This window comes from Electrona antarctica (assembly GCF_951216825.1).
Source record: "Electrona antarctica genome assembly, chromosome: 6".
NCBI classification, from domain to species: Eukaryota; Metazoa; Chordata; class Actinopteri; order Myctophiformes; family Myctophidae; genus Electrona; species Electrona antarctica.
Window position 1 is genome coordinate 22567906 of NC_136811.1, and position 12165 is coordinate 22580070.

At 41.1% G+C, this 12165-nt stretch overlaps 1 protein-coding gene across 1 annotated transcript in view; it reads right to left on the minus strand.

The window, feature by feature from the left end:
* Window positions 1-1205: 1205 nt before the first annotated feature.
* Window positions 1206-12165, minus strand: part of LOC306924828 (dolichyl-diphosphooligosaccharide--protein glycosyltransferase subunit STT3B-like) — a 74601-nt gene continuing 63641 nt past the window's right edge. The window contains exons 11-16 of the mRNA XM_079503484.1: window positions 11246-11433; window positions 10265-10436; window positions 8540-8713; window positions 7981-8094; window positions 5678-5887; window positions 1206-5069 (exon numbers count right to left, since the gene is read on the minus strand). Of these exons, the coding sequence (XP_079359610.1) occupies window positions 4989-5069; window positions 5678-5887; window positions 7981-8094; window positions 8540-8713; window positions 10265-10436; window positions 11246-11433 (939 nt within the window). The 3' untranslated portion in view covers window positions 1206-4988. The remainder of the gene's footprint in view (window positions 5070-5677; window positions 5888-7980; window positions 8095-8539; window positions 8714-10264; window positions 10437-11245; window positions 11434-12165) is intronic.

Consider the following 12165-nt stretch of genomic DNA (forward strand, 5'->3'; position numbering starts at 1 on the left):
GTGGAGACACATGCTGGAACGTTTTACTTTGAAATGTTTTGTAGTTTCTGAGTTATTGAACTTAAACGCCCAATGGCAATAGCACAAACTTTGGCATGCTACTAGTCCATACTTACACCTACATACTTACCTAGTATGTACATTGTAAGTAGTATGTACACCTACATACTTACACCTAGAAACCCCATTCAACCCTATTTAGGTTCATCTTACAGTGGACATGTTTGCCTGAAAAGGAATCTTTGAAATGTTTCATAGTTTTCAAATTTGAGTAATTACTTGCGCTAGCAGAGTGCAAGTAATGTTATCAGTCAGGTGCTACGATGCGTATGTCCCTTAGCAGCATATGATATGACGTCATATACATACGGAAGCAGACCGTGCAGGTATGTTTTCCGTCATGCTACGAAGCGTATGTCCCATGACGTGATGAAGATATGTACCAATGTCCCTTAGCAGCATATGATGACGTCATATGCTGGCACGGGACATACGGAAGCAGACCGTGCAGGTATGTTTTCCGTCATGCTACGAAGCGTATGTCCCATGACGTGATGAAGATATGTACCAATGCCAGGGTATAATTGGTTTACGATGGTGACGTAATATGTTTCAGTGTCGGGTGGATTAAAGGGACATACGCATCAAACCACCCGAGTAACCACATTATACCACTAATCAACTCAGAAATTACATATACATACATATACATGAGCATATGACGTGATGAATATATGTACCAATGCCAGGGTATAATTGGTTATCGATGGTGACGTAACGATGACATGTTTCAGTGTTGGGTGGACTAAAGGTAATGCCCCTATGTATACATGTATGTAATCTGACACCACTGCCATAACAGGCATAAGTAATCCTTACCATACTTAAAAATACTACTTTTTTTCCCCCAAAAGCAAGGTACGGAGCAAATAGCTAAACCTAACAATTCAATATTGCAAACATTCTTTCACAGAGAGGCTGAGATTTGAAAGTTTGTAGCGGTCTACAGTACTTGCACGCTCTGCTTGCGCACTAGTAGGCCATTTATGGCCTACTAGTGTGCAACAAGCAAGTAGGCACTCGACAGAGTGCAGTTCTAGTTTTCATTGGTGAGAGAAAAAAAATAAGAAAAAGTCTACATACTTCATTATAGAATTGTGCAACTTGTGTCCAGTATGAAGAAGAACCAAACAGTTAAACTGAAACCTTATTTAAACCTCTTTATTCAAAAAGGCATCTTTCACACACCAGCATCCAGTTCATTACAATTGATGGAAGAAACCTTGACTTACAAAATCAACACAAAATAAAATCCTTGCATTTCATAATGGGATGCTACGTCATTTACTTCCTTTCTCTTTTGAGTCATCGCAGCCTCCAAAGTTCATGTAATAAATACACTCACAGACAGTCTCACTTGAGCTCAGGAAACATTGATATTTTAATTTCTGCCGGTGTATCTATTAAGGCCAAATAAATCCTTGTCACCTGAATATTTTCTTAGGCATTCTCTTGACAAAACGTCAGACAGAAGAATCACAGTTCACACAAGTTGGGTTATGTTAAAATATACTTCACAGGAGAAACTGAGTAAAGAGGGTACAAATATTGGGAAAGGGGTTGGGAGGAAAATAAAAGTACACACGTCAAAATAAAAATGATCAGATATGTTTAAAGACAGATTAAACGAAGAACTTGGGCATTAGATATAGGTGAAGACTTGAGTGAATGTAATCTGATGCAATGTTGCGTCTTTAAACCCATCAAACCTCATCCCACTATTACACTAGAACAGTTTTCTGAGCACTGACTGAATTAGAGAACTGGTGTTCATACTGGAGGACGATTGATACTCGATACCTTTGACAAGACCTATTAAGTGCATCAGAACAAAAATAAAAAAGGAAATCAGGTCTTACAGTAGATTTGACTTAACTTTCAGAATGGTGGACTGACGGGACTCTAGGTTGAACGATGGGGTAAAATGTAAGTGTCTACTGTCTACTGCTGTGTGTCTGTATCCGACAACATGATGCCTATTATCACCTCTAAAGTAAAGAAATTGCTTTTGTGAATTTTTGCCGTCACTCATGAGTGCTTTTTAGTGCTCAGCATTCTGGGGAGTCTAGGCTAAAGTAAAAACATTTAAATTTGAGAAATTAAGCAACACTTCAAATGGATCGCAGTGGTAGATATGACTAAAGTGTAAAGCCTGATTTACACGTTTTCGGACAATGGTGCCGCGCACCCACAATAGCAGGTCTACAAGTTCACGTGTTGCATCTGTGACACATTGTGAGCTTGTAGACAGTCATACAATGAAACATAAATTAGGCATAAGGCGTCTACAAAACTAAAGACTAATAGCACATACTGAACAAAGGTGGACACATGCCCTGTTGGTTAAGACTGGCATCCACCCTGTAATGAGCTGCATAGTAACACTCACATCCAGGGACAGTCACTCACTGCTACTCTGTTCAAATTGACCACAGGTAAATCAGGAAGTGCAAATAATTTTGCATCACACGAGTGATGACTTTTCTTCTGTTACAAAACCTCTTCCTGAACGGACTAAAACAAATCACAGGCATGCATTATTTCACCAATTCATCTAACATTACCCCACCTTACTCTCATTTTAAAAGATACTTTCTCACACCGATATAAAAACTGCACGGAATGACTTTGGTGAGACTGCAACCATTTTCCTTCAACTTGATATAACTGTTCTTTATGCTGTGGTGTTTGTGTTCAGCTTGAAAGGATTTTTTGTTGTTGTGGGCAGCAGGTGCAGTTTCCTTAAAACCATCGTGGAGGTTTGCTGAAAAGACCAGAGTATGAACACTGGAGCCACAATTCTTGTTGGACAAATATAACACTAGTCCTGTAGAACACTGGTGTGGCCGGGGTTCCAGGGGCTCCCCAACTAAATTATTAATAGTTATACCAAATATATAATTGCAGATCTACACTCTCAAACTGGGGAACCTTGAACTTAAATTTGAGAACCAGTGTTCTAAACTAAAGCAGTGGTTCTCAAATCATGTTCACAAATCATGAGCTTCACAATGTATATCGTTATCGTTTGTGGGCCTGGTTTACAAAAGGGAACCGGAAGGCAGTCCTTGGGAGCTCTAGTCTAGAACAGTGTGGGGACTGCCTTCCTTTTCCCTGTACGTATATTTTTGTTCAGCACCTGTAGAATTCTTTAGAGATGTGCGATGTACGTGCTTCCCCTTTGGATTCTATTCCTGGTGTACTAAAAAGCATCTCAAACTATAGAAGTTATCATTCAATCACTGAATTCCATTGGAACAAAGACGACCATTGTCCTAAAATGCTTTTGGGAAACCCAGCCCTGCTCTGTTCCGACCGAGGCACATCCAGGTTGAACTAAGTATCAATGTTACACATGGGTATATAACACAGTACTAAGCTAACCTCACCCTACAGTATATACGCCAAAGGGACAAGTTGACCGTCAATATCTACCCACACTCGTGCCAACTTAAGCGTAAGTTTCTTTGTCCACATAACACAAGTCGTTGGTGTAGCCTTTGGCCACTAGAGGGACCTTTACCTGTGACCTGGCAGCAGGGAGAGAGAGGGGTTCTGGGTTGCTTAGTTGTGACAAACCAAGATCTGAAGGGAGCAGACAAACTGAAAGCACTGCCGACACACTCCCTCTATAGCAAACTTCACAGTTACATGTAGGGAAAGCATATAGTCCTATATCAGCCACATTGTGTTGACCAGCCAAATGTTCTCTGGCTGATCAAGTTCGGGTACTTTTCATCAGTGTGGAAAATACCCATATTTAATATATTATTTACTGCAAATGTTCACTATGCACCCAGACCTCCCAAGTGGGGCGATTGCGAGTTCTCTTCAAGCATAACTAAATAATGGTGTGTAGATATTATAGGAGGTGTTATCCACTCATGGTAGGATCGTAGAGAAGACTTGGATTAAGTGCATGGAGTACCGGTAAGTACATTTTAGGAACTCCAAGGACCTGGTCACCAGTGACTCTGTTACAAGTGTTTCAAGTGGCATGAGGGTGTGTAGGTAATGATAAATTAATTTTCATTGAATCATTAACTTATTAAATTTGATTATTGAAACTTGAGTAAATTCTCATGAGGTTCTGAGATCAGTGCAGGACATTCCAAAAGCTTTTGAACAAACAAACTCATCTTTCCTCTACCCACAATGGCACAAAATGGAGTTCAGGATAAAATACGGTTAAGGAAATTACACCCAGACCGATGTAAAAGAGTTTAGTTCAAGTGGGAACCTGGTTAGAATTTTTAAGGGGAGGCAATTATGCAAGTAAGTTTCCCTCCACTTTTCCCCAAATAAATGTTTAACAAAGAGGGAAACCATTCATGCAACAAGGGGAATATAATCCTTTTATCATGCCCTCTAAGACACCTAATATCACTTGTATTTAACCAAGAAGACTCAACGGTAAGCTTGGGGCATGGAGCAGGAATGCCATAGCATCTGAGCATGTAGACTGCTGTACAAGGTTTTATTCCTATCTGAACACTGCGATACACTGACCACTCCTGAAAGGAGCCCCTAGTGGAAGGACCATTAAATTCTCTCTCTTCTTCTACACATTCAAGTACAAAACAAAATGCGAGTCAAAGGTCATAGTTCCTCAGGTTAAAACCGACATGGGGAGGATCTCTTCTTCTCCTCTTCCTTGACCTGTTCCTCTTCCTCTTCAGGTCAAAGGGTAGCCGGGGGGGCAGGGGCGGGGTCAACAGAACCTCCCGTTTCCTAGGTGATTGGTAGAATCTCCAACCTGGAGCTCCAGGCGAGGATGTTTGGGTAACAGGGGTCCGGAAAAACCTCTGGTGTTCCTTACTCATCTTGATTGGTGGATTAACTTTGCTGCTTGTTGCTGTTTTTTGAAAGTTTTTATTTTATGAAAGATCTTTCCATTCCCCAATGTGCCTCTGTTGGTGCAGGACATTCTATAAAGATTTCTTGGTCAGTTTCTTGCCTTTCTTGAGGGTAAGCTTATTCTTGATGTATCCACGCTTCCTCTTGGCAGTCTGGAGAAGTAAAGAAAAAAAAAAGAAAACACAGAAATATGAGATCAGGTGGAAGCCAGATGAGATGTTGGCCTAATTTCCTTGCTAGACCTTTCAGCGGACAAAAAAAAGAGACTTCTTGCTCCAACAAAATGTCTGGCCAGGTCAGACCATACCGAGGTTATGAATAGTGTTTGCAGAGTGAACTATGCACACAGATCTATTGACTTCAAAGGACATTCTTGATTCATTTTAGCGTTGGCTATTCAAAAATAGCATATCTACAAGCTCACATCGTGCCGCGCTGTGAGCTTGTACATCTGTTATTTTTTAACATAATTTGAAATGACGCCATACCGATACCGATTTAGACACCATCTATAAATCCCAGGATAATCCCCGTTTACCTTTTTAAAGATATTTTTTTTGTGGCTTTCGCCTTTATTAAATTTTTTATAGAGGGATAGGTATATAGTAGGCTGACAGGAAATGGGGAGAGAGAGAGATGGGGGGGGTGACACGCAGTAAAGGCCGTCGGGATGGGGAGTCGAACCCGCGGCACACTGCCAGACTGGATTACCGGCCAAGGAGCCCAGATGGCTATGCCAGCCGCCCGGCCCCCTGCTTACCTTTTTAGAGGTGTACTTCTGCCTGGTGGTGTCGGTGTTTCGGAGCTTGCCCTCCACTGGGCTTCTGTTTTCCAGTTTCTTGACCTTGTAGATCCTGACCAGCCAGTGCTCAGAGGTGAACGCCTCCTCCAGGTGCTTCAGCTTAATGTCCTTGTTGCCGATCTCAGCGTTACGTGTCCGGTCAAAACCTGGCGGTGTCCGGAAGTCCAGCTTGTGAGAGATGAAGAGAGGGTTTTATGGGTTGGTAGTGTACACGGGGAGCAAAGAATGTGACGTGTTGTCAAATGTCCATAGGATGTAATATGACGTTCTGCTGCATTAAGCCTGATGAATTACATAATACAACTTGAACACTACAACTCATTCATTAATTTACGAGGAAAGAACAAGGTTTGGTAGCTATCAATCTGGGAAACCATCGGTTGAAAAAAAACAGCACTCTACTGATTTGTTTCTTTGAATTTGGCTCTGGGGGCACTGCCCAATAGAATTGATACTCGATACCTTTGACAAGGCCTATTAAGTGCATCAGAACGAAAATAAAAAAGGAACAGGAAATCAGGTCTTACAGTAGATTTGACTTAACTTTCAGAATGGTGGACTGACGGGACTCTAGGTTGAACGACAGGGTAAAATGTAAGTGTCTACTGCTGTGTTCACTAAAAACGTGTCTGACAACATGCTGCCTAGTGCCTATTATCACCTCTAAAGTAAAGAAATTGCTTGCCTATATTATCACCATTCACCTCTAAAGTAAAGTATTGGATTCATACACTCCAGACAGAGCATCCCAACGGTTTTAATGAGCTGTTATTGGGCTGCTTCCTTTAGAGTTTAGCCTTAGTCAGCCACATTGGCTTATATAATTGGGAATTCCAAATTCTATTATTGCATGGTTTAGAAGTTCTACAATGAGAACAGATACGAGTGGTCTGGATTCCAAAGGTCTCCCTTCTTAATGTATATTTAATGTTTTGTATAATGTTTTCTATATTTATTGTCTTATACATTTCTAATGAGTTTAAAAAGCATAGACTCAAGGTGTGAGTTTAGTCTGTTTTGTCTATTAACTTTCCAGGCACTTTAGGGGCCGGCCCCATATTTAGCATGATAGCTCATTGTGATGTATTCACATTTTACTATGTACTTAATGTAATTATGCTCACATGATTTTTATCCTGTCTTGGTACCATAATTAGTCTCTTTGATACTGTGTAAGATGATAACAGTTGACACCTGTCTTCAATTACAGTTGATTGTATCTCATATATATAAAAAACACACTTCCTGTTGTCTTGTCATAACGCTGACGAAGGCCAAACAGGCCGAAGCGTGTTCGTTATCAACTCTTGTCAGATGTAAATAAATTCATGTGAAAAGGACATACAATGAGTGCTGGCATTTCTTTGATTTCACCTCTAAAGTAAAGAAATTGCTTTTGTGAATTTTTGCCGTCACTCATGAGTGCTTTTTAGTGGTCAGCATTCTGGGGATTCAAGGCTAAAAACATTTACATTTGAGAAATTAAGCAACACTTCAAATGGATCGCAGTGGTAGATATGACTAAAGTGTAAATAGAATGCGTTATATAGGATGGTGGCCCGTTTGGTCCACCTTCAGCCCTCCTTTTCCAGTGGGACGCTTTATGTTTTCTTTTCTTTTCGATTTTGCAACCCATTTGTTCACCCATTGTCAATTATCTAATAATCCTGGGCGCTACACTTCCTCTGCCAACCTGGGGGGGCAGCGGACTGACCTCATGCTTCCTTCTATACATGAGTAGTCCAAGCTGCTTCTTTTCACCTGACAGGGGGGGCGTTTCCCCGGTTGGACGTAGCACGTGGAAGGAACACGTTATTCCGACCAATTCCTTTCCCCTCCATCAGGCGCCCCGGCTGGCTAGGGGAGGTAGTTTAGAGACCAGGATTACTGCATGTTTTTTGTGAGGGTACCTACCCTAGGGGACACGGGGAGAACATGCAAACTCCACACAGAAAGGCCCTTTCGCCAACCCTGCCTCGGGTATGGGCAGTGGGCACTGATGACGTGGAGGAGAGAACACGCTCCCACAGCGTCCCCAGCGGGAATCGAACCCCGGACCTTCTAGCTGTGAGGCGACAGCACTACCGACTGTGCCACCGTGCCCAGGGGTGCTTATGTTTTCGTTCCACTAATCCCCAATATACACACGTTATGAACACCCCTGCCGACAGATTCAGTAGCTCGGAATCTGTTCTTGAGGGATTAGGTAGCTATGCACAGGTCTTGTAAGCATTCGTTTCTGGTAAGAAATCTGAACATACCTGCATCTCTCCAAAGCGGTAGTACGACATCTTATACATAAGACAGTTGAGCAAGACAGGGGAGCCGGCCTTGTCCACTCTGAACTCTCCCTGCGGGGTAAAGTAGTCACTTTCCTGGGTAGAGAAGGACAAAGGGACGAAGACAAATGACAGAATGAACTCAAACTTTGTCCACTCACTGTGCTGAATAATTTCATTTCGTAGTCACACTACTTAAAAATCCATTAAACGGAAGGACTTATAGCCCACAAAGCGTATCAAACCGTTATATAATTAACTTTCCGAACAGCCTTCTCTGAAGTGAAGTAATTATTTAAAAATCACATCCGTGTGAAGTAAGGGGTGCTGTTATCATCTTCCAACATCTTTTATGACGTAATTATCAGACAAAACAAACATGGACAAAACAAACATTAAACTCTGTCCATTTCAATGGCGTTTTTAATGTTTGTTTAAGGAAAAACAAACATTAAACCTGTATATAGGATGGGCTAGCACCCCTCAACAACAGTTAGGATGTTCTCCTTCAATGAATATGCTGAATTGTCTTTTTCCTCACCCTAATGTCTTTGGGGTGTTCCCCTTCTGCGATGCGCACCATCCACAGGAACTTGTTGATGTCATCGCCTGAGTAGCCAATCACACCTCCAAATATGATCAGGACATAGTCTACATCCAATGACCTCATAATCTCATAAGCTGCACTCTCATTAGATGACATTGCCTTGCCCACCTGACAAAGAACAGAAATGGAAAAAGGGTCACAAATTTGACAAATGACATTCAGTACAGCAATATGTTACTATGCCTAGAAGAATAAATGTGCAGCGTTATTAATTATAAAATAAATATCATGCAAGTCACATACCTAAAATAAATACCACAAATAGCTAAATAAGCCACAGAAATACAAAGTAATGAGGACCTAACTTTTGGGATGGAGTGCAGTAATATGGGGTGTGTCCACTTGGTGGTGCCATAGATGTATGTTCTAAATATAAACCTACTATGCTACATTGAGGCTAATTTCCCACTAAATGCAGGTACGCTATATTATATACTACTACATTATGGAGGCCATTTATGTTTAAATGATATGTCAGAATACACATTCAAGTGTACAACAGTGCAAAGACCAACATGTTACAATGCCTTTAGTAAACATAAAGTAGCACAGGCCAAAGCCATGGTTTCCCCAAACCACCATGGATGAAAGACGGTCTTAGCAAGTTAGCGTTCATATATTTTTTATGAAACCACTTCTGCAAGTGTATTGGTTCCCATCAACCTTCCAGTTAATTGATATGTTTGACTATTTTGTGTAAGGAGTAACCTAACAAGTTAGTTTTGCAATTAGTTACATTTTCTAAAATAATGTCGTTACTTAGTTACATTTAAGCCCTACTTTATGCTCTAACTCTACTGTATGTTGCCACAAAGGAAACGGAAAATCCATCCATCCGAGACCCGTGATGCCTTGTTGCAGTCTGTGGCAATTGCGTAATCATTCTACCATAATTCAATGGGTCACCACTTTTGGTGTCACACACGGGTGACAATATTACTGGTCTTGTTTACATTCATTTGTCACACGTGTGCGACATGGCAGACATTGAGAGAAAATAGAGGTTGCCCTTTAGTAAGGCTGTGGAAGTATTCACAGTATTTGGGGATTTATTGGTGAAAGGAGAAACAAAGAAAATTAGCCATAGTGAAGCCCAGTAGAGCTCCACAACACTCCGGGTAAGGCTGCACTCTGATTGTATGTTTACCAAACTTCCTCACAGATGGGTCTTAATTAACAAGTTACTTTTCTCAGAAGCTAATCCTGTGTTACATAATGAATTACCTTTAACAGTAACGTTACCCAACACTGCAGAGGGGTATAGAGCTTTGTTTGTGTACATGCCGTAGTGAAAGAAACACTAGTACAGTTGGAGGCCATCGATATTGTCCTTTTCTTTTTGCTGAGGTTTGCGTGATCTGCGCAAAAGGACCCATTTCGGGCGGGAACCCCTTTTTGTGTTTTAAACATTATGTTATAATTTAGCTATTGAAAAATAGCAGATCTACAAGCTCATAGCGCGCCACCGAGTGGCGCGCTACGAGCTTGTAGGTCTGCTATTTTTGAAAAATCGTGAAAATATTTATTTCAGAAAACTGGAGGATTTAGAAGGATTTTTTAAAATTTTGAGGTCAGGCCTAAATGGGTCAAATGATAAGGGACAATATCGGTGGCACCCAACTGTAAGTCAGCGTTAAAAGGTGCGGTATAGGTTCTCACCAGTGCTATATGACTGTTGTTCCATGTGTTGTTGTCTACCAGCGTGGTCCTGTTGGCCATGCCCGCTATCTGGTAGCCATAGTCCCACCAGGACATCACTCTGACATGTTCATCTGTGTTCTGTCTCAGCCAATAGTAGGCCTCCCTGAAGTCGTCAAGGATATTACGGGAGCTGGTGAAAGTTATTGGAAACAGGATTGTTAATGACGTCCACCATGGTTCCATCAGCTCTGGCCTAAATCAAAGGTGGGTATTAATTTGTTAACTCAGACAGACAGTAAATTGAATTATTTCTAATTGGACAAACAATTCTATGTTTTTAGATTACAATTACATTCCCTTCATTTCATGTAAACAATAAACCAATGTCATCATTTCTATTGGACAAGCAATTCTAAAATATGACATTTCAATTACATTCTGTTTATGTAAACAACAAACCAGGGGCCTGTTTCACGAAACCTGGATTAACTAATCCAGTAATTTTTACCAAAAAAATAATAATAAATGAATAAATAACGGGATGTAATTGAATGCAGGCTAATAAAAATAAGGCAACATAAACCCATAATAATTGAAGTGTGGAAAAAATCATTTATTTGTGATCAGATTGACTGCTTAATGAAGAGTGAAGACATCAGGATTAGGTTAAACCTGGCTGTTAGCCTGGTCCGCAGGCTAAATCCACATCATTAGTTTCCATGGTAACTATTGTGGCATTGCTTTCATGAAACCGAATCAAGCCTAACTGGCTAAATTAATCTGGCAAGATTAACCAGCATTCATGAAACCGGTTAATCGCTGATCCAGGATATATTAAAACAGGCTATCTGTTAAATCCCGGTTTAATCCCTTAATCCAAGTTTCGTGAAACAGGCCCCAGGTCATCAACTCAGTTCTTGGATGATTCTTTGGATTCCCGAGTCCAGCGTTTGGCTACTCTAACCACCTCTGGCCTAAGTCATAACGCATTAGCCTCACCCGTCTTGGTTGTATGAAGCCAGCACTACACTGGGACTGGAGTAGGCGTTGCTGGTGACCCAGGTACAGTGCACGGCGAACATCATCAGCAGCATTAGCATCAGCATGGTGACTATGGACTTGATGTTGGGCCCCAGGCCCTCCTCTGCCTTCTCCTGCTCAGACACGTGTTTACGCACTTTACCAGCCTGCAGTGGGACACGTATGTATGGCATTGTGAATCACATTGTTTACCAGCCTGCAGTAGGACACGTATGTATGGCATTGTGAATCACATTGTTTACCAGCCTGCAGTGGGACACGTATGTATGGCATTGTGAATCACATTGTTTACCAGCCTGCAGTAGGACACGTATGTATGGCATTGTGAATCACATTGTTTTCTCAAGTTCAACCAGTGGTTAATGGACCATGGCATATAATTACAGGTGGTCATTAGAAATTGTATATATATAGAGAGAGAGAGAGAAGTCTTCCACAAGTCGCTACAACATTATGAAACTGTCAGCATGGTTTCTTAGGCTGCAGAATGATTAATTATAACGCCCATGCATTGATGAAGATGACAGCATGGACAGATGTAGCACGCACATTTATGGACACACATGAGATAATAGCAATTATCTTTGCATAATCGTTTCCATGTTGAAACGTGTTCATAGATTTTCAACTATCAAAAAGAAGCACAAATAGCAGATCTACAATGTAGATCACATGGCTTACATGTTTACAAGTCACTTTGTGTCTTGTAACCTTGTACATCTGCTAGTTCTGCTATGCTGGTTTTTTGTTTTGTTGGTTCGTTTTGGGGCTTTTTTTATGCTTTTATTGATGGTGAACAGTAGACAGACAGGAGAGGGGGAGTGACACGAGGCAAAGGCCGGGACTATGCTGTTTTTTTAAGTATAAAATGAATATGT